Here is a 27,952-nt window from a genome sequence, read left to right as displayed (position 1 = left end):
GGTAAAAGAAAGCTATTTAGGATATATGCTTGGAAATTGGGAAACCCATGATGAAGGTCCTAGTTTGCTGTAGGTTTCCTACCTACTTGAACAAAATCTGTGGTTTCATGAGCAGCAGCTGAGACAAGCAAACAACTTTAGCTATTAAAAGGGAAAGGTCTCATTTTCCTTCGCCCCCTCAGAAGAGGTTGTTTGAGACACCAGTTTGATTTGAATTCGAATTTCATCTTAGTTCAAAGCACTTTGGGCTTGGCATTCAAGTCCCTTTATTGGGGGATATTTTCCTTCAAAGTGGTGCTGTCCAGCTAACAGGGGAGTGGGGTTCGATGTGGGCTCACGGTATGCATGGCTATGCCGAGTCCTGGATGGATTTCTACAATCTATATCGAATCCTTAGAGCAGGACCACCTGAACTAACTATTGTAAGATTAGCTTCTACCCACTAGCTACAAACAATTATGTGAAGGGTAGGGAACATCAGAAATCAGCAGCTCTTAAGGATGGGTACTCTGGGTTGCATTTTCTCCCCCCAAACTGGAGACAAGCATGCTGTTAGACACAGCTAAGGTCCAGTGTTGCCTTAGAGCCTGTGCCATGCTAGACATCAAGGACAGCAGCGTGGATGTTTAAAAAAAGGGGAAACCTTAGCAGAACTGTTAGTAAATAACACTAGGGAGAGGAGAATGACAAGCTGGCTTTCCAGCTGACTCTTACCCTTTAGGAATCTCAGCGTACCACGACATGGGCAAAAGCTTTGGGAGGACTCATTGCGTTGCTGTATGTGAATTCCCTAAGGCACAGCTGGATGGGTGTTTTCCATGGCAGTCTAATCCTGCCATCTTGTGACCCTTGTCGATGTTGCAGTGTGCAGTGCGTCGCTTGTGCGACAGTCAGCATGTATCAAAAAGTCTTTATTTTGTGACTGTAACTAAGAGGAAAATTTAAATTTTTTTACCAGTGTAGTAGTTACATCCCAGGAACAAAAAAGATCAGTAATTTTTCTAAAATCTCTCATGAGCGTAGAGTAGCAGTTACAAATTTGTGTGTGGCGGGTTTCCTTGCCATAGCCTAGAACAGCATCCTCAGGTAACGCTACTGTTCATTTCCAGCCTGCATTCTAAAAATCCCTGAAAACCCCTGTCCACTTTCAAAGCTGCCTCTGTTTCCTGTTTCCATCCCGTTCCCTTTACGTCTCTTCTGCATGGACTCACCAGAAGAGAGATGATATTGTTGGGAGTCACTGGGCAGTGAGCATTCGCCATCTTGATTTGGTGCTGGAGGTGTTGAACCCACATGTTGAAGTCGGCTGAATTCTGGCAGCAAACGAGCCTGGATTCTATCATGGACCCTGCGGAAAGACACATACAACCCCTGGGTCTGAGGAAGGACCTGTGAGCTGCCTTTGAGCCTAGCCGGTGAATTCTGTGCGCTGCCCCTCCACTCTGTCATTCATTATCTCTATAGCCGCGTTCCACCTGTGCTTTGGTATCTCATTATGAAACAAGTGCAGGTCTGGCTTGCATTGTTCTTGATGGCAGATACTGGGTTGGCACTGGGACAATTAGGTAGCTCCCTTGTTCTAAAAGCAGACATCAAGCATTTGCCTCCTGTTTAAGTAGAAAATTAGAGTCAAGGGGAACCTATAATTTATATTGCCTTGCATGTGAGGAATTCTAGTTAACCCTAAGGCATTCTTGGTTTAAGGCTGTGCGGCAGTTGTGTCCACCTGTAAAAAGTAAGATTCCGAATTCCTTCCGTCTAGCTATGTCTCATCCCTCTGTGCAACTATAGCATATGCTGCACATCCAGTCCAGACAGGCATGGCATATTCTCCAGCGTGGCTGAATGTTGGAGAGGAGGCATGTCCCTCTTCAGTAGTCCTCTGCATGGCTGCAAAACCCTCTCATCTCTAGACACGTAAGCCGGTCCGTGAAGGCTAGAGCACGGATATTACTGCTTTGTGACTATCACAGGAACTGCAGAACAGGCTTACCAGAAATTTCAAATGTGTGGCTGATTGCACTCGCAATCTCTCTCAGACGCATCCCAGCAAGAGGAAGGAGACCCTGGTATGGTAGGGAATTGTGTTAGAAACTGGTTGGTAACAACTTCTCTATGTCTCACTGATGTACAGCAGAATGCTTTTCTGCAAGCCAGGCTAAAGAATTTCCCATCCTTCAAACGTTTGACTTTACAGAAGTCTCTGTGGGATGACATTCAGCTCATTGTTTGAAGACATAGGAAATGGGGGGTTTATTCATGTTTCCCTATCTGTAAAATGACTGTCCTCCATCATAAAGGGCTCTGAGGTATAGGGGTGAGCTCCACCAATAGACCAAGGCTGGTGTTGAAAAGTACTTTGTATGAACTAGACGGAATTTCATCTGCCTCGCAGCCTCCCCCTCTTTAATTCCCACCCCATGCTCCAAACCACGCTAGAAGACTACACATGTTCAGGAGAAAGAGGCCCCAGTTTGCATTTTGCATCCTGTATTTCATAAACTGATGATTTCTTTTCTGTGTCCTCTTACACCACCAAACTTAACTGATGGAGGGACTTAGATTTGTATCGATTCCAATGTTATACAGATCAAGGACCTTCTTTCTGTAGTTACAAAGTTTCCTAGTTTGGCGCTCTTTTATTCTCACATTTAGGATCCACAGACATATACCAAAGACAGCCAGCAGGAGACATTGCTGTGCTGAAGGCAGCTCTTCTGGATATGTCTCTCCTTGGTACACCATGTCTGTTCTTATGACCTTCTTTTGATACCTCCTGGTTGATGCCTTGTTCACTTAGCTCACTCGTACAGAGTTGCGGTCCCTCTCCCTGGGTAGTAAGTGCTAAGAGGCCAGCGAACATTATAGATCCTAGAAGTAGGCATATAAATAGAACTGGCACTTCCTCTTCAATCCCTGGAGCAGACTCCCTTCCCTGCTCAAAGTAAGCTGAAAAATGGAGAATTGTGAGCTACTGTGCTAGAAAACATGCCAAAGCTCCCCTGAACTCAGTGAAGCGTCTCTGTCTTGGCTGATGGGACCTGCACGTTTGCTCCATCCTGAGCCTTCCTCTTGGCAGGGAACCGAGGGTAGGTACTCTTTTTGCCATGTACATGCAAGAGCTATGAGCAAAGAGATATTCAGGACATCTTGAATATGAACATGGATACAACAGACACAAAAGGATTCTTGTGCTTTACCTCGTAAACAAATGCCTTCTTTGTACGATCCACTGAAAGAATCAGCAGGTGGAAGGAGGACAGCACAATGTAGCATTCACGCATCTCCTGTTGAAATAAGATCAATTATATCGTTCCTCCAAAATGTTTCCAATTTTTTTTAGAAAAAAGGAAATTATATTTCTTCAAAGCTCTTCACCTTCCCTTCCTTTCTGCTGATGCAGTACTGAGTGCATCTTTATGTACAGACGGTGCTGGTAGGCTGGCACGCTTAGTGACTGGTTGGTAACTAGGAACTATGCAGTGTTTAACTGCTGGACTGTCTTGCACTAGGTCACAGTTTGAAGCTTTATATCAGTACTTTGTCATTTTATATCATCTTTCCTTAAATGGTCTCTATGTGCTCTCTGAGCACTGGTGAGCCAGACCACGGCATTCCCTGAGACAGGGTGGTTTTACTCCTGTGCGTACAGCCAGCTAAACAGTGACGTGCAGTTAAAGAGACACGAATGCATGGCAAAGATAGACTAGATCTCATTTCCCTCTTCTGACCTCATCAAAACCAGGGAAACGGCAATCACACTGCATTAGTTTTACCAGTCACCTCCAGTACCTGTGGAGAGGGCTCGGTTGTTACACATACAACTTTGCAACCATAATAACCAGTCCTTCTCTCTTTGGGGAAAAGAATACAAGAAACTTCTGACAAAACCCCCTGTTTTTGTTTCCCCAGGGAATGAATGAAAAGATTCATGCTCTTCAAGGAAGTGGCTATGAAATCCATCCAGCTTTTGCTGGCACTGGTGAAAAAAGTTGAGCATATTAGGATTAACTCTTGAAAACAAAGGTCAGGACAAATTGTAGCTTTAGTCAAGCCCTGGGATTTGACAGTAATTTGGGCAGGATGTATGAAATCCAACTTTACCCCCACCTTATCCCTTGCGTGTTACTCGGTGGTTATAGTAAGAGGATTATTACCTCCATGCGATAACTTCTCAGAAAAACCAGGGAGGACCAAATAATTTCCCCAAGAGAGTGGATGTTCATCCCTTCCCAGCCGCTGATAGGCTGCGTGATCAGCAAGTTCACTAGTTCCTCCCGTGTTCTTCCCCACAGTGTGTCTGTCTGAAACAAACAAACAGTAGCGTGCATTTCTTCTGGTAATCTTACTGCGAATATCCGGTAAAGTCAGATAAGCAGAGGTGGAAAAATGGAAACGAGAACCAAATAGTAATGATTTATAACACTAGCTAAAAGAGAGAAGGGGTGGTTTTGCAGCCCAGGCCCTAGGAGATTTGGATGTTGACCATATATATGAATTTGCATAAATCACTTCCCCTCCCTCTGAGCATCTTCTCTCAGCACTGGTGATAAAACATGGTCCCAGGAAAAAAAATCCAAAACTGACTTGTGATGACAAGCTTTCTTGCATGTGAATTTGTAGAACAAAAGCTGGAAAACCTATACCTGGGCCTCAAAACAGAGAGAACTGTTGGTTGCTTGCCTTCAAAACAAAGGGCACGTCATAGCCTCTGGCACTTTATTGTAATGGGATACTGCATGGGGATAATGCCGTGGTGGGTGAGATAAACAGGCCTCTGATTTCTTCCTTGATTCTAGAGAGAAAGCTTTGCTTGCATGACCCTGCTCATACTCACATCTTCTGTTTCTGCTAGGATTGCAGGGTCCTTAGGATGGAGGGATGCCTCACTCTGGCCTTCTGAGTTGGACCACATGCTGAAATGGAAGAGAATATGGAAAGGCATAGAAAAGCACTTACATGTGTTGCATTTTTTAAAAGAGAGAGAGAGAGACTAATGCTCAGTGAGCAAACAAATTTCTGGATTTCTGGCATACGTTTGGTGTATTTTAGAATATGCTATTTTCGACAGGAATATTGATTGGTAATAGCTCAGTGAACTCTAGGAAAAAAAAAATGCAGCAGATGCAGAATCAGAAAGCAGGCATGTCAGGGAATAACACACCTGAACTTTTGGGGAACATACCACTAAATGTCCCCTCCCATTAAGCAGAGACTAGGTCCTAAATTCAACAGAGCACTTAGACTCCTAATTTTCCACTGGCATTACATAGAAAAGAGTGTAGGCGCTCTCAGCGTGCCTGCCTTAATGGACAAGGAAGGAATAACACCGTTTCTTGTAATATGGTGAAATTATGGAAGGAAATGTATAATGTAGCTCAACACTTGGCCTAAGGTAAAGAATACCGAGGTGGTACGGTAACAGCCTTCACATGTGTAGAAGGCCACTAGGAAGAGGAGGGGAACAATTTTTTCTTTTTGTCTGTGGTGCGTGAGATAGAGACAATGGCCTTACCTGCGTTAAAGCTTAGCTACTAGGAAGAAACAATGGCTTCCCTGGGACATTGCAGAACCTTCATCACTGGAGGTTTTCAAGGACAGGTTAGACAAGTGTCTGTCAAGCAAGATTTAGGAAGAGCCGAGGCTGCTCCAGAGGTAGAAGCAGGACTAAAAGCCTCCTGAGCTTCTTTTCAGGCCTCCGATCTGTCTCTGACATGTGACAGTCTGACTGAAAACATGCATTTTTGACAAAACATGAGCAGGGCTTGGCAGAGCCCCAGGAGTTAGTTGTGATTGCCCGCCCAAAACAGAGAGAGTTACGTCCATGGCAGGAAGGAATGTTTCCACCTTCAGTTTCTCAAATGCTGACCCTCTATCTTTTAAGATAAGACTGCGACATCTGAGGGGACATATTGAGGAGAAGTAAGCAGGCTCTAGTTAGAAGATTAAACGAATCTGACGCATAGCGTTACTGTAAATTCTGGCTAGAAAAAGGGAAGCAGAGAAAGCTTTTCCTTTAAGGGAGTCATATTTGGAAAGCAAATACAACCAGTGAGTTTCAGTCTCAAGCACCAAATGTCTTTCTGTTTGAGTGGAGCTGATGATTGGCTTTTTTCATGTGCCCCCAAAATTGCTGCCTACCTGGTCCTGCCTGTCTTCAGTAGCTCCACCTCATCCTGGCCTGTTCCTGCAGACCCAGCCTGCCGGGCACTCAGGCTGCAGCATCCCATGCTTGGTCACCGGCTCCCCGGCCGCAGACACTTGCTTCAAACTGATGCTGCAGTCCCAGGATCGCATGAATGTGCTTGAACTACCGTCAATTAGAGTAAGCGCAGGAGGGGAAGGAAAGACGCACGTACCCTTCAACTTACTGCTCATTGACATTCATCTTGGGTTAGAAGCAGCAGCGTCTGAGATGTAAAAGCATTTCCTGTTGGTTTTAAACCTCTCTCCCTTCCTCCCCGTCTCCTTGGTCCCCCAAGCGTCATTGTTTCCTGCTGAGATGGTGGCCTGATGCGATAAGTATGTGCTGCTGCTTGGCTGTCACCTCAACCAAATGAAAAGTGAAAGAGAGTCTTAATATAAGAAGGCTAAATATGCAAGGCACGGAGGATCTAAGGAGTGAGGGAGCCAGACATACAGCTACAAATGATGGGACAAACTGGGGGATTTCCACGGTTAAGCCTTAGGTTTAGTCTTTGCAGCTTCTCTCCTTGCCTTTTTGTATAAGGACTTTGTATGTAAAAAGTTTGGCCTGTTTCTGGATTGCACCGGTCAGATCAACATTGTTTTTAAAAGGGACGAGTTTTAAGTGGTAACAGTTGTCTCATTTTCTGTAACTTTCCTATAATTTCTGGCTGGCTGGTTAAAGTATAGCTTTCCGCAGAAGAACTAAGAACTTATAGAAATAGTGACTGGGGTTTTTTTTGTTTTCCAGTTGAAGTAGATTATATAAGGTGAAAATGAGCTGGACATGCACAGCACATACAAGTTTAGCTTTTATTTTCGTTTTATGTCTTCTGAACTTGTGAAAGCTGTCTTGCTCTGTAATGGTTCAGAGCGTTTTTCCATGATGGTCGAAGAGCTGCACGTGTGGTACAGGTAGGACAGTTTGTTGACAATTCTTTCCGGGCGACAAGGCAACCTTTTTTCTAGAGCAACCAAGCTTCTTGGAAGAGTTCTTCAGCACTTTGGCAGGGCTCTGACCGAAGTGGCTGGTACTGCCTGTTTGTGGCCGCAGAAATCGGCCTGTACACAGGCCAGTTCTGAGCTTCGAGGGTTCTTTCTGGCCAAGGTCTGCAGCATCCTCATGATAGAGAAGCACAAAATGGCGGAGTGTCTCTAAAGGCAAAACACTCTGGCCTTTGAGGCGCTTGTTGAAAACCTCGAGAACCAAATCTGGAAAAGAAGATGCAGTTAGGAGATGGTCTCAACACTCTGATGCTAAAAGGCACCCAAGCTGTCACCAGCGAGTGGGCTGGGGGGCACAAGAAGCTGGGAGGGGGAACAGCCGGGACAGCTGACCCCAACTGCCCAAAGGGACATTCCATACCATAGGGCGTCGTGCTCAGCATATAAAGCTGGGGAAGGAGAAGGAAGGAGGGGACGTTCGGAGTGATGGCGTTTGTCTTCCCAAGTCACCGTTACGCGTGATGGAGCCCTGCTGTCCTGGAGATGGCTGAACCCCTGCCTGCCCATGGGAAGGGGTGAAGGAATGCCTTGCTTTGCTTTGCTTGTGCATGTGGCTTTTGCTTTCCCTATTGAACTGTCTTTATCTCAACCCACGCGTTTCCTCACTTTTACTCTTCCCATTCTCTCCCCTGTCCCACGGGGGGGGAGTGAGCGAGCGGCTGGGGAGGGCTGAGTTTTCAGCTGGGGTTAAACCACGACATTCACTTACCAAGACTCTCGTAAACTATAGGTGGGATGATGTCTCTCAAGACTTTGCAGTTGGTATGCAATGCTGGGTTTGCATTCATCTCCAGAAGCCAGACCTAGAAGAGATGAATGCCAATCAGGAAACTAGGCTGGATCTCCTTAGAGTCAGAGCAATGCCCTTTCCCTGACTTAGTGAACACCTTGAGAGGTAAGAGTACTAATAAATCCCAACAAAATCCCATAACAGAATGCAGGCAGGACAGAATTTTCATAAGAACTGGATGAATTAAACAAAATCCCTTTTTGCATACATTTACGTACTTGAGAACAACACTACATGTTATTTTGTGTCTCCAGCTGATGCTCTTTAGATTAACTCTTGCTCTATAGGTATCTAAAGGCACTGTGTTTTTTAACATACCAGTTTCCATAACAATTTCTACTTGAGTTTTTTGGATACCATGAAAGAAAGTTACAAGGAATCTAGGAATCAGTTTGATTTGAGGTGGACATAGGATCAAAACTAAGCAAACACGGCACTGAGTTTTCAATGAACCCTTGGCCTTGTTTTCCTGGGTAAGCTTTAGTTTCAGGTAGAAGCCATGTAAGATACTGATTTTACATATCTATACTAGTCTTATCTCCATTTCCCTTTGAAATGCCAAGGTCTGAAGCTACAAGCTGCAGAATGTGATGGTCCAGTTACAAATCTGTGTGAAACCAAACAACTGACTTGCATGTAATTCTGTTTACTATTTCTTTTCCCTATAGTGAGAGAAACTCATCTGTTCACTTCCTGCCTCCACCATATGGTGCTGCATCTTGTATATAACACACGTAGGAACTATTCAGCATTTTGTAAGGAAGGATATTTAATCATGTAACAACCCCAGGAGAATTTTACTCCCTTTTAATTGATACAATTTTTTTTTTTTTCCTGAAGCAGCAATGAGTTTGCTTGCAAGTACCTGTGAAGTGAAGTCTAAGTGTTCGGTAGATTTTGGCAACATGATAGCCTTCACTTTGGCACTTTATTTTGCTGAGAATAAAATACAACAATCATTTTAACTTCTTTGAAATACTTTATTAAACAAATGAAAAGAATGGTAAGTGAGGGCAGTGAAATGTCTTTATGTCTTTTTTTTTCTTTTTCAGAGGAGAACTGGAACAGCTGCTCAAAAGAACCTGCTTTGCAGATGCCAACAGAGGGCACCTAAGTTACATAAATTTTTCTTGGCAAACTCCTGAGTAAGTGTTCTTTTTCCTATTAAAAGTTCGTAAGATGTTGTGCTGACAGACAAACTCAATGAACCTTCATAATGGTCTTGATTAGATTTTGGTTTCTTCTCCTTTGAAACAAATAAACCTGACAAACAGGAGGAAGAAAGTTCTCTGTGACATCTATCATGCTGTTCATCTTCTACGTTCCCCATTACTGTACTATCTGAATGTCTCACAGTTTTTAAATGCTCTTAACCTCTCAACAACCAGGGTAATTAATAAACGCCCTTTGTTCTATGTCCGGAAGAGCAGAGAGAATAAGGCCAAGATTCACCATATCTGTGTGACTATCCATAATTTCATGGGAATTTCATGTAGAATGAAATTCCTGTGCTTCTCCCGGCATCTGGCATGCAGGTGCCTTGCTCAAAATTTCCTAACAAACATATGACAAAGAAAGGAAACCAAAACCCAGAATGTCTGTCCTTGACTTCCTAACCATAGACTATCCTTTTTCTTTAGGCTTTTCGAGTGGTGAGAACACTAATGAGTGCCCTGTGGCTTTGGTCAGAAGTGCTGCTCTGGATGTTTCTTGGGGATGAAGAGGTCACTGCTCCCTGCAGCCTGCCAGTACAGCTCCATGTTCTGTCACATCTTAAACTTGCTCTGTCAAGACATCACAGGTAGGCTTAAAAACTTTAAATTGTAGGATTTTTCCATAGGTTCTTGAACAGCATGCCGACTGCAAGCAGATCCTGCATTACATCAGGATCCAAGGTCTCGTTCTTTGTATAGTGCTAAATGCAGTATTAGCATCTGCTGAATACTTCTTATTTTCATCTAGTTTGATTACTATTGTAGTCTCATTGCTGTAGAACCGTCCTTACAGCAGCAGTTCAATGTCTTTCAAAGGAGCATTGGATGATGAGACTAGGCTCTGCCATGTGTTGACATGGTGGCTAACAGACAGCGTAAGACCTGTCTCAAGGGTCCTTTCCCTGCCGACATGGGCAGAGGTAAGCCTTTTTGGTGTGCAGGAAATGCATGATTGAGCCAGTTTTGTTCTGTTTCTGATCAAAAACCATTTAGTTTATTTAACGTGTGGGTCTTTGCTGGAGCTCGCCAGGTGGAAGCTAAACATCCTGCTGGGGTCTCGGGGAGGGAGAGGACATGGGTCCATGCTCCCAGAGGCTCCAAGTGACTTGACAGCCAAGACTGAATGGGAATGTATATATCTCTCTACATCAGAACTTGTTCTTAGAGAGGATGGCTGTAACATGCTTCAAAGCCCAAAGCTATCCACGGCAGGGCTGTCTTGTCCTGCATTTGTGTAGCAGCAGATGTCCAGGGAGCCTGACCTCTGGCTGGAGCTTTAAGTAGCACTGAATCATAGAATCATTGAATCATTTAGGTTGGAAAAGACCTTTAAGATCATCAAGTCCAACCATAGAAATACCAGTCAGAAATAGGAATAAAATAACTTGTCCTGTATCCTGTGTGGACATAGCTGAAGCCACAGGCACAGTCACAACCCAAGCACTGGAAGGGCTGCTCAGATGTTGCCGACCCAGAAAGGGACCCGCTTAGCAGTAGTGGAGACCACAGGCTAAGGCCGTGGGGTTCTGTTTTCCACAGTCTTAAGAAGCTTTTGTCAGATTTTTTAAATCATCGTGACCTGCAGTGGGCACAACCAAGTCTACAGTATCCATGTGGCACCTCGTACTCCCAGGGTGAATGAAAAGCTCTGGCATTCAAATCAAAGGAACCGTCCCTGCTTTAGCTAGGGATTTAAGTGTTATCTTCATTTATGTGCATCTATCACAAATTGGCAAATGGCTTATCTATGTTCATTCTGTTCTCTACTGATAGATAGCTGAATCCCTTCATGGCTGATAAAAAATTTACACATCTGTCTTCCCAGCGTACCTCTGAAGAGAAGCCCTTTTGCAAGGCTCATGCAGCGCTTTCTGAAAACAGGTTCCTTGAGCATTTAAATGACACTGTCCTAAGCTGTCTAGTGACTCAGGCATTTACAATGCGGCACAAGGAAGCTCCAGAAAACAGTAGGAAAAAAGCCAACAACAGCAAAACCACATCCGTCACTTTTGCTCCCTCTCCTCTTAAAGTACTTCATTCTTTTCTCAGCTTACACATGAATATGCAAAGCTCTACAGAAAGCTGTGGTTTCTCAGCAGGCCCTGCTTTCATAGTCTGTGCTTCTAAGAACTCTGAGGCAGGAAAAACACCTTCCAAAGACTGAATCGGGATGCTGCAGGGCCTTCAATAATTATTAGGAACGATGCTGGGGGCATTTATATCTCAGACAAATAAGGAAGAGGGAAAGGCATGGTAAGCTGTAGGACTGAACATAAAGACCATGTTAAATCAGTATAAAGCAGATTCTACACGTGTCATGACATAGGATGACAGAGAGAATAAGGTTGTGTGTTACAGGTGGAGAGGACAGGATGTCAGACCAGGAATTGTCATGTCAGTCCACAGAAAACTGGGAGTTTGCTGCACCGACCAGTGTTAGCTGTGGGCTGAAGCTGTCAGTCCTGCATCCGGCTGTTGTGCACTGCCTCTGCAGGCCATGTACAGGTGTCTCCATGCAGCACTGCACCAGCAAAAAAGTAGGTTTGTTGCTCCCCAGCAAGGGCAAGAAAACATGGACAAACCTGTGCCAAAGAAGGGCAACGGAGCTGGGGAAGGGTCTGGAGCACAAGGCTGATGGGGAGCGGCTGAGGGACCTGGGGTTGTTCAGCCTGGAGAAAAGGAGCTAAGAGGGGAGACCTCATCGCTCTCTACAACTGCCTGAAAGGAGGCTGGAGAGAGGTGGGGTCGGTCTCTTCTCCCAGGTCACAAGTGACAGGACGAGAGGAGATGGCCTCAAGTTGCGCCAGGGGAGGTTTAGACTGGATATTAGGAAATTTTACTTCACCGAAAGGGTTGTCCAGCATTGGGACAGGCTGCCCAGGGAAGGGGTTGAGTCGCCATCCCTGGAGGGATTTAAAAGCCGTTTGGATGAGGTGCTTAGGGACATGGTGTAGTGGGGGGCTTGGCAGTGTTAGGTGTATGGTTGGACTCGATGATCTTAAAGGTCTTTTCCAACCTATACGATTCTGTGATTCTGTAAATAAATGCCTAAATTTCCACATTGCTTGCTCTCAAAGGGAAGTTCCAGGTTCCAACTGACTCTGCCACCACTAAGTGTCCAGAAATCCTCATCATTCTTACAGATAATACCTGTCAAGAAACAGATTTTGTTTATCTCTCCATATGTAAAATATCTGGGGACGTAATGGTCTTTAAACACTGAAGGTTTTAACTAGCCAAGTAGGAATTGCCACAATAGAGTGATACTGGATCTTCTATTCTACTTAAAGTTTACACAGCCAGGGCTTTGCATGCCAACGTTGCAAAAGACAATTCCCACTGAAATTTGAGAAGCACCAGCTTCTCTCTCTTTGCCATTTACTCTCCCTTGCCATTGACTTCCTGTACAAAGGAGTCTATTGTTCGGGCGCCTTACCCACTGCTGCATACATTAATTCTGTTCTTTCATAGCGTTTGCTGTTCCCACTGCCCTTTGCTGGAATATGTTTGAGTCCGTTCTGCTTTAGCAACAGCAGAATCTACCAGATGGCTTTCTGTTATGTTTAGGCCAGGTGGTTTTGAAGGACTGTGCTGCACTGAAAGCACCTCAATCACTGTATTTAACATTTCCCTTTCCCTTTCTTCTGGCTTTTCTTCTCTGTGTTTCATTTGCTTTTTACAAGTTTGAATTGTAATTCTAGCAGATTTTATAGACTCAGTGGGCTGACCTACTGCTCAGTGGTGAACCTACAGTGAACATGGAGATGCTGACATCTGAATTGATAGCAACTGATTCTTCAGTATGGTGAGGGTGAGTTCTTCGCTGCCTTTGACAGAAACTCAGCTAGTGTAAATCGGTATACTTCTATATAATGTGATGTTAGAGTCATTACACACTGATTTATGCTGGCTGATCATCTGGCATGTTTGGTGTCTGGAGAAAGGAAAAAGTGAGTGGGCATTAAAATTCCCATACTTTTCACTATGAACTCCAGTTCCCTGTGAAAATTCTGCACAGGGCAGTTTCAGCTGCAGTAAGTACTTTTCTTCCCATCCTGAGCTGTTAATGCCAGGGTTTCTCTGTGCAGTAAATGTGCAGGCAATACAGGTGCCATGGCTTGATGCGGGACAATGGAACTGGAGAAAAAAAGGAATCCTGCACTTCATAGCTGACTGAATGCTCTATGTAATTCCTAGCACCAGAGCCTGTGTCAACCGTGCTATACTGCTGGCATTAGACATCTGGCCAATATCATACTTAGTATTTGACAATATTGTATTTGTACCTTAAAGTTTTCATCAATTAAAAAGTCACAGCCGATGAGATCAAAGTAGCCCAGTTTACGATCCAGTTTGCACTTGGCTGCCAGGAAGCACTGCAACATGATCTGCTGCATCCTTTTCTGAAACAGAAGACAGGGACCGATGGTAACTGGTCATTGTGAATGCCAAGGGCATGGCAGTCACTCTAAGTCATAGGTGCCCTCTTGGTTTAGGGATGTTTTTTCTTCGCCTGCCTCCAGCAGAGCTCCTCTCTAGACTTGGAAGGATGTTGCATTTTGCAGACCGTATGTCTGTCCACTTTGAGTTGATCGAAACCCCCTCTTGAACTTGGTTCTCCAGACTGCTGCGGTGGTGCGTGAAGGAATCTTGGCCCTTGTCCCTTACTCAGAATGGGGTGTCTGCAGAATTTTTAGTGGTGTTCTTTCATTTACTCCTATGGGGGTACCTGGATGTGAGCTGAACATAGCCGTTTCGGACAGTGATGACTCACAACCCCCTCACAGTTGTGCTGGACATAGTGTTTTAAAGAAGCCTGGTGAGCTACAGCAACTTGCAGTAGGTGATGCTAAGTTTAATTCAATTTGGAGTTGAAATGCACAGTGGGGAATTTCTGCATGAAGAGAGATACCATAACGTTGGCTGAAAATTTTCTGATCCCCTGAGAAACTTGGCAAATTCAACTAGATTTGCTTCTGAGCTGTTTTTCTAAACAAAAACATATTTTAACAAAGTTCTTAACATTTTAATTTTCTTTGTACTTGGCTTTAAACTACAGCATTTCCAAAATTAACCTGAGAAAGCTGTGTCCGCTGCTCTTTTCATTTTCACCCCAGCAAGTCATGTAGAGAACTGATGCATCATTAGACTCAGGCTGTTGAAATGATGTCTCGGGGACTCACATAATTTCTTCACTTTATTTCTTCAGTGAGATAGGAAGATGGTAAGAAATCAAGCCAGTTGAGTCTTTGTATCTCTCCTCCATGATAAAAGAAGATCTAAGGCCCTGACATGATTTTCATGTGGCAAAATCATATGGAAAGTGAAGGGTGAGACCAAGCCAGACAAGAAAGAGACCACTGAAAGTGTAGTCCCTTTTCAGGCTAAGACCTGTCAGGCTGGAGAGCTCTCTAATGTGTACTTTACTTTTTAATGCAAGACCACAGCATTGGGCCAGGAACGTGAAGACCATAATTGCATTTTTATAGCTAGCACTTACATTCACGCTCTCTTTCTCAGCAGTTTACCCATTTTATTAAAACTAAACTCTTTGTGTCTTCACTCCTGTGTTTAGCATCTGCAGATAAATGGTTACCGTGGGACCATCAATACCTTCTCACTCAGTGTACGTGTTTCCCTGGGGGCTCCAGTGAACCGATGGGTTTTCTCCCTATTTCTGTCACCCTAATTAGGCAGACTAGCACACCATACACTCGCTTGCACTTACAGTAAACACAGTGAAAACCCAGTCTTTGGGGAGGCCATTGGTTTTTCTGAACTTCTCATTAACGTAGCTGTTGAAGTGCTCCATCCGCCAAACTGTCTCATCTTTCAGCTGGCTGTACAGGGAGTTCTTCTTCTGCATGTACTGAGAAGTGGGGCAACAGAGCAAAGGGAGGATTAGATTTCTGGCAGTGAAGAGCAACTGGGAACCGGTTTGCATGGCAGACATCCAACTACCCTGAGTTGTTCCAGGCATCTGGAGTTGGGAAGAACCCCAGGATCAATTTATAGAGGTGGAGGGAATAGAGCCTCACTAGCAGAGCTAAACCTGAGCCAGTGTGCTGAGTCCCATTGTACCACACTGCCACAGGCAGAAATGTGCCTGACCCAGGTGGACATTGTAGAGACAATTGGAGAGACATTGGAGAGACATGGACATTGGACATTGGAGAAACATGGACATTGGAGAGACAATTACCCAAAGTCTCTGTCAAAGCGGTGTTTTCTCTCTGTGTGTGTATGTATGTATGATATGTCCGGACCAGTGGCTGGCAGACAAGGAGAGGTGCTTTCAAGTCATAGTCATGATATTCTTTGGACTGAATCTGGTTCCGGTGTCTATCTGCCTGGTACTCTCCTAGAGGAGAGTACATCTGGGAGAGATGTATGGATGTGTCCCCAGAGGAAACCAAGGTGAGGGCTTCTCTCTTCCTCTGTCCCATTAATCCCTGCATCAGCTGGAGTTTATCAATAATGGGCTATTTACATTGTTCAATCAAAGGCAAGTCCCCTTTCCCTGGGAAACAGCTGGGCTTGGCTGCAACTCCATCTGTGGGACGGTCACTGCAGGGCTGCAAAGCTTCTGGTTAGTGATGCTGTCTCTGCTGCCTTTTGTCTTTTGGAAATACAGTAGGAAAATGACTGATTCCAGGTGGGATGAAAGGGTAGGATGGGAATGAGAGCAGAATCAACTGTAATTTGAAGAAGTCTGGCCTATTACCAGCCGCTCCTGTAAATTTTGTTTCCCTCCTCCCAGCAGGAACCCAGATAATTTATGTTCTGCTAATAAACACCTGTCCTTTGTTTAATATCACTTGTGCCATGGGATCCTACCCGAGCACCTGAATTCCCGTGTGGATAGCTCTCTAGCTGAGCAAACAAACTATTCCAGGAAAACAAGTGGCATACTGATAATAGCATAAATTGCAGGAAGCAGCTATAATCTGCTGTCCTGGTCTGCACTTCTACAGGAACCGTAAAACTCCAACTGAAGTGGGCTTGTCTGATACCTCTCCAATGTGTATTTTGCTAGTTCTCAGAACACAGCATGACACTGGGAGGAGAGAAGGGCTTTAAAAGCAAACGGTTTTCTTCCTTCCGACTCTTTTAGTTCTCTTTCATCGGGGCCAGTTCTAACTACTGAAGGGCCTCATTTGAAGCAAAAACACAGGTAGATCTGAGCAAGGCAGGCTTCTCTTTTGTGTGACAAGAGATGTATGGAGGTACAAGCCAGAACAGTCTTGTTCTGTTACAGCTCTCATGTGAGAAGCAAAACAAGCAAAGGCGAAGATTTAAGAATCATGGCTCTTGAAGAACACATCTGCATCTTCCATCATTATAATTATTGTGTTTAAGCACAACAGAATCAGCAAAATCCATAGCCAAGATTAAGGCTCCTTTGTGCTCGATAGCTGCAATCAAAGGCTTCTTGCCCTAAGAAGCTTACGGTCTGCAGATACATGAGAGAATAATGGCAGGAAAAAGAGGTCCAGGGAAAGAAATTGTCAGGTTAAGAGAGAACTGGTCCATGGCAGAGAACGGAACCTTATCCGGTGCTGCTTCTCTTCAGCCTTGTTGCCATGCCTGACCATAAGCCTACGTCCGTTTCCTGGGTGCATGGATTTTTGCATGCACGAGGCATTTATTTCTAGCCTTTCAAAAGTCTTTTTTGCTTCCCATCTCTGTCAACCACACCCTCCCCTTCTTCTGAACGAAGTGCACTTAGTTTACCTGGTTGGTCAGATGAACAGTCAGATCATCAGAAGCGGCATCATAACTGACACAGGTCAAGCGGACATAACCCTGGGCAAAAAATAACACGTATGGTGCTGTGCAGGCAATGAGGAGGTAAGACCGGACATCAAACTTCTTCCCTTCCAGGAGCAGCGGCTGGTGAATATACCTGTCAGAGCAGTATTTCAACACACGTCACCAACAAGTAGCCATAATACATGGCAATTCGAGGCTCACACAAAACCCCACAGCCAGTTCATTTCACACCCCAGCACTAACCTGTTTGTCCCTTTGTCAGCACTGGTTTTAAGGTGAATGGCGGGAGAGGGCGCTGGTAGGAGAGGTTAGAAATGCCAAGAACAGCTCCTTTCAAGAGGACTAGAAGCTGTGCCGAGTTTCAGGAGGTAATTAAAGATTTACTAATATTTACTGGAGAATATACAAAGTTTACGTCCGAACACAAAGAGTCCTTCATACAGCACCGCTGCTTTTATTGGCAGAGTGATGTAATCTGGGAATTGTTTCCCTTTATCATCAAAGGTTGCTGGATGTCTACATAAATAACAAGGATATGCTGTTAAAACAATCAATGCTAACAGCAGTTTTCAAAGGAATATGGAGCCTCCTTCTTCAGAGCATAAGCCATTCCTCACTAATAGAAATCAGGATGAGATCTAAGATAGGGTCCAGCCACTTCTTCCCCTGGCACTGCTGCTTGTCCACGTCAGAGACCACATATTGGTCTAACTAAGGCCCTTGGTCTAATTTTGTCAGGCAGTTGTTGTTTTGCTCCGTATACTGGCTGCTGCATAAACACAGTCCAGCCCATTGCAGAAAGCCTGTGAGATCACCATTCCAGTTTACCATTTTACAAAGCTCTCCTACCCTTTTCAATGAGGCCAACCATTCCTTTGATATGAAAAGAAATGTTTGTATGAACGTAAACAGAGAATATTGCTTGCTTTGGCTAGGGCAGCTCTTGGAAAGGTTGCTGGGTGCTGTGCTCTCTCGCAAGACAGACGCCAAGCCATGATAGCAGCATGTCGGGGAAGTGGCGCAGGGTCAGTGTGAGGAATCGGTATCATCACTTTGCCAGGACATGCAGCGGTCACTACATGGCAAAATGTGCTTTTGCCATGCCAACGCTACAGCGTTGTCACGAGTGTATCACATTGTCATTGCTGGCATGTCATGACAATGCCAGGCAATGTCATGCATGTATGGGCACCTTGAAGTTCAGAGTGCCCTGTATGCCCAGCTGTGCACGCCAAAGGCAGCATCAAAGGCATCTGGGAACTGCAGCTCCTAGGGTAAATAATGAAAACATCTTTTTTGCATTTCCCTTTGAAAGTTTTATTCACTCATCTCAAAGCACTGAAGTGATTTAATTATAATGCATTCCTCAACTGAGGGAGGGACACTGAGGCAAAGGGAAGTCAGGTGAGTTGTGTAAGAGTAAGCAAGTAACATGCAGTAGCTGAAACTGTTCTCATGACTTCTGCTGCCTTATTTTTCCCTTCCTTTTTCTGCTGTTCTGCTACTCTACAAAACTAGAGTTTTGTAGTCGTTCTAGCTCTCTAAGCTCTCAGCCATTCTAGCAGGGGCTGAGGGGGTATATATTCTACAAAGAAGAACCTTCACGGTTCTTTTATTCATGCAAAGAATAAAAAATAAAACAACCCTAACCCAAAATTTTAGTGACTGATAGCCACTGCCTGTTGACTGAGGTATAGACTTTTGCAGCATCAAGGCAGAGTTAAGAAGATATTTGGAAGGCTTTATTAGATTGCATGGAACAGATGTTGTACCTGTACGATTTGTAAAATGCTAGCTTTGTCTGAGACGTTGGGATAATACCTAATTTAAATTGCTTTGCACAAGGCTTTATGTATAGCATTCATGTACAGAACTGTAGCAGCTGGCCTTTTGAAGTAATTCTTAAATTTCCAGACAAAGGCAAACTCGAATCTTTCTGATGACAAAGATCTACCTTGAAATGACTGAAGTGCGGATGCAAGACGGACTAACCAGAGAAATAGCCTCTCTCTCACAAAATGAAATCTCATAGGTTGATGAGATGTGGTGTAACCCTATTAAATGCCTATGGAACAATTTAACTCTCCAAGGCCAGCGTGCTTAATCTAGCACACTACTCACACATGAAGTGCCAGGCTTCAGTCTCTACCTTTGCACTATTCTTGCCTGGGGAGACTTGTATGGCACCCTCTTATTGCGTGGGTATTCCTCAGTGCTGCGGAGCTTGGCTTGAAGGCTGTTGACAGCAGCTGGATTTTTAAGCAGGAAAATTCCTCGACCTTGGTTAGAGCAACTTGGTTTGCAGATCCAAATCTGTTCTTCTGCAGAGAGAATGAGTCTATTAATGTACGTGGTACGAAACACCGATGTGCCCATTAGTGGGCTCTGAAAACTGCTCACTTGAATGTATGTTTGTGCATATACATACACAAGCAGATAGATATCAATTGGTATTAGTGTATACTTTTATGAACATTTTAGAGGATCACATAGCTATTTAAATTGCTTGCCACCATGATTAAGACAGTTCACCTTTGTAAAGCTCAAAAAAGGCATTTCTCTCATCTTTTAAGTCCAGGCGAAAAGATTCTGGGAAGAATTCTTCCATCTTCAGTAACCTATGGGAGAATCAAATACAAGTTGAAAACCCTATCCAACACATCCATTCTTCTGGTACTTTCAGAAAGGATGGTTGCAAGTAGAAACTTAAGAAATGTGGGGGGGTTTCCTGCTTGTAGACAGTTGTGTGTTTGCTGTACATTTTTGTTGAGCTACCTCATTCCATAAACTTTCAAGAATATATGTTAGCCTTAAGACATTCTTCATATGCTCAGTTTTTTGAAAACTAGTTGAGATGGCTGCAGTAACCATGGTGCAGGATTGCCATTTGGTTTTTTGGTAGATCAAAAATATAGGAGCAGAAATGGCAATAAGCTTCTCTTATATTTAAGTGTCTATGGCACAAGAAGTTGTGGCATTTCCAGTAGGATGATGTACCCAAAACAGGGGAATTACCATGACTGTTGTCTTTGGGGGACCTGGCACTCCTGCTACTCCAGACACAGAAAAAGAAGAAATTCTGTCTCTGATGTACGTACTTCTGGAAAAAAAGTGATTTTTCTAGATGACAAGAAAGAAATAAAACCCCATGTACTTCATATCCTGTACTGTTATGCATCCAGAAGAAACTGGTCTTTTGTTTATGTGCACTCACTTTCTGTTGGCATGTTTCTGGTCAAGGTTCAAAGAGGCGAGAGTCCTTACTTGGAATTAGAGCTCCTACTGATCTTTTTCATCACCCGCTCTTGCTCTCTCAGGCAGCATAAAAGCCCTGTCTTACTGGTGAGGACTCCGTTGTTGGGAATCTGATAGAGAAGCTGTTCACCTGTATGAGGAAAAGAAAAAAAAAAAAGCTTGCCCTCATTGTCCCAGGCAGCGGAATCTGCAGGATGAAGCTGACTTTGTCACTGTTGACTTTCACCGATCTGCTTTAAGGCAGTCGTGACAACTGACAACTCACAGAGCAGTGGAATCACTTGCTGTAGATGTGTTTCTGTCCAACCTTGTAGCAGAACAGACCGACCTGATGGGGCTTCATGAAATAGCGCATCCCTTGCCCACTCCAAAGGTGCCACTGCCGTCACACCCTTCAATGCAGAACTGCATTTGCCCATCTTCAGCCCATCTGCACCGCTGTATATTAGGCCAACTGCTGTAATGGTGCACCCTGACAAATAGCCACCACGTTGCCACCCGAGCTGGCAGGAGGGGAAAGGTGGCTGCTGTACGCGACTGGTAGGGAAGCGATAACACACTCCCTCTGCCACAGGAAAGCCCTCAGCCCTGTGCCGTGATGCTCAGGCTTGCCAGGGCACAGGTCTTGACCAGCTCGCAGAAGTAAAAGAATTGCCCCAGGGGCTGTGCTCAGAGAGTTTTGTGTTTGTTATGCAAAGCACGGCTCTGAGGGTGCCAGCCAGAGGCATTGCTGTGGGAGTCCTTGATTTTTTGCTTTTCTGGTGGGAAAGCTGGCTGGGCCCTGTGAAGTCAGGATGCACCGATGAGACGAAGGGCAGAGCACAATTCAAACAGTTGCTTGCTAATACAGTGGAGTAGTTTGGCTTTTAGTGACTCTGTTCTCCCTAGACAGAGATAGCTGGGCCTGGGATGTGTGGGGTGACCCCTCTTGAGCTTACTTCTGTCTTCAAGTGCACCCTTCCTTCCTTTTCTCCTCTCCCCACCTCCACTGTGGGGAGCATCTCTAAATGTGAGGCACCCTCTGCATGCAAGACCTAGACTAATGCTTGAGAGGTGCCAGAGCAGGCTGCATACTGTTCCTGTGCTGCAGTCCTGTGTCCGTCCTGTCGCAGCCTGGGCTCAAATCCAAAGAGGGAGGACCTTATTTCATTTCAATGGTCTCTTTTCTCCCAAAGCTATTTTCTTGTCTAAAACCCTTTCTTTAATCACCATGGCAATCCAGCTCTGATGGCCCCTCTGAGGTCTGCCAAGAAGCTGAGGTTACCTGTTTCTCCTACCCCCAGGAGTCACAAGTCCAGCATTCTCCAGTTTTTCCCACTACCCTCTCCCACTCAAGGCCCACAGGCACCTCTACCTTCTTTGAAATGGTAATAGGTCTCTCGGCACTTGATTTCACACCATTTCAGTGCATAATCCTCTCTTCTGTTGTCATAGATACGCTGCCAGCCTCTGCTCTGGCAATAGATGCTCACACTGCATATGGAAAACAAAATAGCAGAGTAGCCTCCCTTCTCTTAACAAATACTTAGTTAGCTCATATCCCTTGAACTCCTAATAATTTTCTCTGGGAGCCTGACCTAACATGCCCAGAAGCCCCTGGGTGGGGGATAAGGTGGGAATTAATTAGACTGGCTGCTAGTGGATCTGCTAGTCTGAACTTGAGAGAGTGGGGGGAGTAACTGAGGATGCGAAGAACATTGTGATTCAGCAGCTCTAATGAGAACTTGTACCATTTCAGCAGGGTTTTTCCAATTAGGATGCAACTGGTAGCCATGGAATAGAAATGTTCAGGGTCCAGTCTTAATAAGGAGCCTCTCTGCTGAGGAGTTTAGGGAGAGATGACAAGTAGCGATAGAAAAAGCTGTTTGTAGACAAAACTCCGGAAACATAGCAAGGAAAGTGCTGTTTGCAGCAGAGATTCTGTGGTGCTTGCTGGTGACAACATCTAGAGAAGAACATCAGTATGCTGGAAAGAACTCAGAAAGGAATGAATGGAACTTCTGATCTGACCATTTTTCTTGGGCAGAAATCTCTTCTTACTTTTCGCTTGTTTTACATTTAGCACAACAGAATGTGATCAACAACAGTGGTTCCTAGCTCTAGTGATGATGCTAGCAGATTTGCTACATGGTGTAGCTAAGGGGTTTCTGAACAGCCCCAACAGAGAAACTTTCATTAAACAAATAGAAGTCTTTTGTTTCTTTGCAAAGATATAGTAGTTAGCTACTTTACCACTGGTGGCCTTCCAGTGGATACTTTCTATTATTTGAATTATCTTTAAAAAGTTCCCCAGGTGTACCACTCCAAAAAGACAGCAAATCAAAGGAAAATTATTTGAGGCCAATGTATAATGGATAACATTGCATGACTTCATATATGGTCATACTACTGTTCATATGAGTCTGCTGAGAGAACCTACTTACAGCCCAGCTCCATTAGATCCACTGATATAAAAATATGGTCCTGGTCCCATTAGCACTTTTGGTATCTCTTCTTCCGGCTGTTTTTCTTGAGGACAAGCCTTACCCTGTGTTCTATTCTCATTCAACTTGGCTTTGTCAAGCTCCACTTCAGAGATGGTAGAAGTAGCTGCAAAATTGGAAATTGAGAAACTTCAGATTTCTCCATAAAATCCACACCTAGAAAGACAGCTGTTACAGAAGAAAATTCTATAAGGTAAGGGACTGCTTCAGTTGGTTTTATAGCCTTCCCTAGGGGCATTGTCTTAAAACAATTCAGAAATCATTGCTAATGTAACCTGGTAGCAGGTACCATGGTATATTAAGTGGAAAAACAGAGGAAATATAACAAAATATGTAGTAGAAGGGAACATTCCAATCAGCCTTAGTCTGTCAGTGCTAAATGGCATTCTCCTATTGGGCAGGCCTCTGCTTCACAGGACTTTCTCAGATACCTTATCTAGGTGGGTCTCAGTTCTGTCCTAAGCTGAGCACAAATCATTCCGGCTATCCAGATGGAAAGCTGGGGGTGGCTATGGGAGAGTCCGACAGCCTGCAAGGTCTAGAGAGGTGTGGGAGGTACAAAGGGGGAAGGGCAAGAAGAGCCTCCTAAAACGCATTAGCCATACACTATACATTGAAACACATGTTCTTTCAACTGTTAAAACCTATAGGAGTTTTGACAAGCCCAGGATGTGACAGCTCTGAGGTCCCCCTGACAGGCAGCCCCAAAGTGGAATGGCACACGTAAACTGTGGTGACAATGACTGAAGGGGTGGGAATGGGAAACACCCTGCTTCAAACTGGTAACTAATCATGCCAGGTTTGCAATGGTTCTGCTACTTATTCTCAGCTCCCAGGGCTCAAAAGCTGGTGAATTTGTACGGAATAACAATTTTTTTTCAGTACAAAGTTAATGAGATCTGCCTAACCAGGAAGTGCCTCTGGGTTATTCGTGGAGGAGAAAGTCAGAGCTTGTATCTAACTTTAGCAGTTGTGAAGAACTTTAACTTCTTGGCCTTCTAGGAATGAGAAACTAAACAGAAAACATCACTTCCAGATCTTCCTCTGTCAAGAGGTTTCCCTGTGTAACACATAGCAAAAGCTTTTCTTTTGCAAGGCAAAATGAGACTCCGTGATTTTTCCCCACCATCCCCATGCTTTGTCCATACTTCAGGTCTCTGGTGTCCTTCATATGGCACAGACAATTCTTTGGTGGAGTCCCCAGTCATGTTCTAAAGCATAAAGATGCTTCAAAGCAGCTGAAGCAACTCAAGTACCATCGCACCCTGACAGAGATACAGGCTAAGAGGTCTAACACTGTGCTTTATAACATTTTTTTTTTAACTAAAGTAGCAAAACTTGTTCAGGGTCTTCCCTGATACAACGAGACTGTCATACACTGTGGTACTGTTGGAAAAAAATGTGCTACATGAGCAATGTCTATCTGAGCAATCTTCACGTTGTTCAAATGTTCTCAAAACAGATCAATGACATTATAATACATAAATGTGAGATGAAGGATATTATCGGTTTGGAACTTGAATGACATTTGGATATCAATGAAAGAATGGCCACTAATGGGAAATTTTATTTTGAATATGGTTGCTGGTAAAAGACTTCAAAAGGGCAAACTGTACATCAGAAGTGGTATTTGATGTAATGATGTCATCAGCCTCAAAACTATTGCTGGATTTATCATCCATTAGCTTGGTCTTAGCAAGAGAGTTCTGCTCATGGCCTGATTTCTTGGCTGGTAACTTATAGGAACTGTGAGTCTGGCACTTGCTTCCAGAACAGCTCTTGACTACTTATATAGCTAGCATTTGGGATACTGATACCCAAATCACTGGCTCCAAACCTACAAAAAACATAGATAGGTTTAATCCTTCCAAGGGCTGAGAAACTATGCCTCTGGTTTCTCTTCAACTTGGCTATGCACAAAACTTTTGGGAACAGTAAAGCCTGTGAATAGAAGAAAAAGTCCACTCTGCGTAGTTCTCTTCCTACTGGAATGAGGTGGTAGCAGGGAAGGAGGGAGCAGGAAGCAAGGAGATGACAAGACTGGAGTTATCTACTCTTTGGACTGTTCTTTTATCGTTATTTGTACATCCTGTGATCACATGAGTAAAAACTTCCATCTCAATGACAAAACCCTTTTGACTGAAGTGGCACAAAGGTATTGGACATTGTTATCTCTCATTTTACAAGCACTTGTTGTATGTCTTCGTTGCACTCCGCCTAGGAACACAGGTGCAGTCCACAGTGAACTGTGTGCCCACAGTTATTGCATTTCCCGGCAGGCTCCCACACCTGGTTCAGTTTGCTTTGGACTAAAGGAAGGAGATGGCAAACTCTTTGAGGCGGGACTTGCTTTAAATTTCTGCTTCCTGTAGCACTTGGCACTGAAAGGTTCTAACAGTAAAAGCCTTAGCGTTGTTACAGACTGCGGCATTATCCGTGCTAATCCCTGGACTCCTGCCTTGAATTTCCTCCTTAAATTAAAACCAAAATGAACCAAAAAAACATACTAAACAACCAGTTCAAACAAGCCAGGGCACAACGTCCGTGCTGGAGAACACTGCCTCGGCAATATCTTGTAACCAACTGAAACGAGCTTTTTCCACGGTGAATTTCAAGCTGCCTGTCACTGGTTCTGCGGAGCCAAGACTACGCTTGCTCCTTGCAGGACGGTGGGACGCTTGCGATGGGGAGGACTCTCCAGCAGAGAACGATCCTGGCTCTTTGGTCACTATCTCATTTTGCCATCACGGCACCAGACCAGGCGAAAACAGAACACATTCTGTCTGCCTCTAGAAGAGACTCTCATTAGTGACTCAGTCAAATTTTTTGAACAAACTGTTGGAACGTAGCTCAAAGACAGGGTTAATGCATTATGCATAAGCGTCAGGCAAATTAAAAGACACGCAGAAAAGTAGTACAGCTCGCCCGTTTCCTAGACCCAATGCATTTTATGAAAAGGTTGTACCGCAAAGCCGTACCACCCCTCCAGCTACTGGTATCTTCCACGAGGGAGGCTGACCTCTCTCCTCTGCCTTAGCACGGTGTGTTATAGTGCTGTTCTTGTCACTCTTTGATATGGGGATGTAAATGTTTATTTATCTGTTTTTAACATCTAATTGCTCATTCATCCCTCCTGCGAGAGCTTTTGGCTCTTTTATCACTTCCCTCCTTGCCTGGATTGCTAAGAAATTAACCAGTTTTAAGCAGTCCCATTTATCCTGAGACATGGACACATGAAATATCCCGCAATGATTGAAGTGCTGGTAAGGTATTCTTCCATTAGTCTGAACACGTACTTGTCTCTCCCTCTCTAATCTTTATACAGAGACCCAGGGGGTGGGAGCCTTTTATCTTCTTTTCTGTCTAATTATGGAATCTCCCAGTGTTAAAGATGAACCTTCATTTCACTGAATCTTTTGACATGTATTATTTAAGCATGAGTCCCCTTAGTCTTCATTTGTTTGTGTGTTTTGCATCCTTAGATGGCTAATTATTAAAGAGGTAAGGAGAGACAGGGAGGGAGGGGGTTATTCCCGTTGCCTGATTGTATACATTTCAGGCAAGGGCCTTTTTGCTTGTTTATCAGAGGTGGGATTAGATGCTTGTTGGGACTTGAATTCTTAAGAAAGAACAGGCAGAGTGGCTTGGCTTGCAGACCTAATCAGCAGAGAGAAGTGAATATTTCAGAGGCTGAGTGTGTGCATCTGAACTCGGTTCTACGTGGTCCTGTGAAAGAGCCTCTCTCTGTCCAAAAGGTACTTGCGGGGGGGGGGGAGGGAGGGAGCCCTTGGGGATATAATCTTCTAACTCGTCACATAAACTAGCAGCATGAAATTACACAGTATGATTCCCTTCCAGAAAGCCCACATGGAGATTGTCTTCACACCGGGTGCAGCCAGTAAATTACATTGCTTGAGACAATTTTGAATGCGGCTCATTAATTTCTTTGGGAATGGTGTGTTGGCGGTGTCTCTGTAAGAAGCTCCTATCTAATCTCAGCTCTGCTTTCAGTGCACACAGGGATAAACACACTGGCAGGGAGACGCAGTCTGCTTTGTGTCATTTGCTACCAAAAGAAAATAAAGCAGAGCTTAGAACACAGAGCTTCCATTTTTCCTTTCCCATGTAAAGGAAGGTTTAACAGAATAGTAGCTGACTGATTTCTCTAGAATCCAGAGTTTAAATCTAGCTGAAATTTTCATTTAAGAAAGCTAAACGATCTAATCATCTTTCTAAGCATTGCCCTAAAGATTACCTCTCTATTAAAAAGGTTTTCATTTGAAACGAATATATTTTTTACTGTCAATGCACAGAGATGAGTTCAACAACGGATATGTCAGAAGAATAATACTGTTGGTTTTGTCATTGAAAGATTTGTGGCATTTCAGCCAAATTATCTCCCCATAAAAAAGTAATGGTTTCTTTTCAGAGGAACTGCTTGCTATGGATAGCTTGTATTTTTCTTCACGTTTTCAACAAAACACTTAAAATGTTAGTATAAAATATTTTAATTTCCCTAGCTATGTATGTCAGCCAATATCAATAATTCCTGTCTTGACTTATTTTAGAAGCAAAGGGATGGGCTTGTATTTTCACAGGGTTTAAATGAAAATTACAGACATATTGCACGTAAATTACATGCAATGTGTCTGTAATTTATGCCATAAGTCAGTGGCCAGCACTTTGGCTAGTATAAGAAGATATAACTCCCTTGATACTGGCATCAGCTGAGAACCTGGTCACAGGACTTGGCACAATTAATAGCTAAAACCAAGGATACAAGATTCACCTCTGTCAGCTGATAAGGACCCAGCCTGTTGTTGGTTACTTCCTTGCATCCTGGATTTGATGTTCTTTTTCCTCTTGGTTGGCACAAAGGCCATCTCAGCCGAGCCTGCAAAAGGGAAGATCGTCGTCAGCCACTTTGCCAGAGTCATGAGTGACCATGAGTTTCTAAGATGTATTTTTCTCTTTGTCATCATTTGCTCTGTTGGTTGTAGATGCCATTTTTCCCCATCTTCTGCAGTTTTTTCATTTCTTCGGAATCTTTATTTTGACATGGTTGTTTAGCTGGGAATACATAGGCTGTACTTTCTGTCTACAGCTTCTTATGGGTGGTCTCTAGCGATAAGCTTGTTGGTGACTGTGCTGGGGATCTGAGTGCTTTTGTATCTAATCTTTGTGCTCTTTCTACTTCCTTCCCCTTGATAACACCCAATGTCGGTCTTGGGTTGCCTTGTAAATTT

The 27,952-nt window shown here is 44.0% G+C and overlaps 1 protein-coding gene across 1 annotated transcript; it reads right to left on the bottom strand.

The window, feature by feature from the left end:
- Positions 1 to 7,054: 7,054 nt before the first annotated feature.
- TTLL10 (tubulin tyrosine ligase like 10) lies at positions 7,055 to 27,589 on the bottom strand. The gene is made up of 12 exons (XM_072884315.1): positions 27,496 to 27,589; positions 23,383 to 23,397; positions 22,647 to 22,812; positions 21,578 to 21,696; positions 20,233 to 20,353; positions 19,501 to 19,586; positions 19,118 to 19,289; positions 16,930 to 17,101; positions 14,924 to 15,064; positions 13,482 to 13,598; positions 7,901 to 7,994; positions 7,055 to 7,398 (listed from the first exon to the last, which is right to left on the bottom strand). The coding sequence occupies exons 1-12, from the start codon at positions 27,587 to 27,589 to the stop codon at positions 7,055 to 7,057; spliced, it is 1,641 nt and encodes a 546-aa protein (XP_072740416.1).
- Positions 27,590 to 27,952: the final 363 nt, after the last annotated feature.

Source organism: Ciconia boyciana, chromosome 19 (assembly GCF_034638445.1).
Source record: "Ciconia boyciana chromosome 19, ASM3463844v1, whole genome shotgun sequence".
NCBI classification, from domain to species: Eukaryota; Metazoa; Chordata; class Aves; order Ciconiiformes; family Ciconiidae; genus Ciconia; species Ciconia boyciana.
This window is presented reverse-complemented; position numbering and strand designations above follow the sequence as displayed.

What these genes read in the sequence shown, in the direction of transcription:
- TTLL10 (XM_072884315.1), bottom strand. Translation starts at nt 27,589, where the DNA reads ATGGCCTTTGTGCCAACCAAGAGGAAAAAGAACATCAAATCCAGGATG. An exon ending in CTATTACCATTTCAAAGAAG is followed by an intron (nt 20,354 to 21,577) that starts GTAGAGGTGCCT and finishes TTCCTCATACAG; the next exon opens with GTGAACAGCTTCTCTATCAG. An exon ending in TATAGTTTACGAGAGTCTTG is followed by an intron (nt 7,399 to 7,900) that starts GTAAGTGAATGT and finishes CTTCTTTTCCAG; the next exon opens with ATTTGGTTCTCGAGGTTTTC.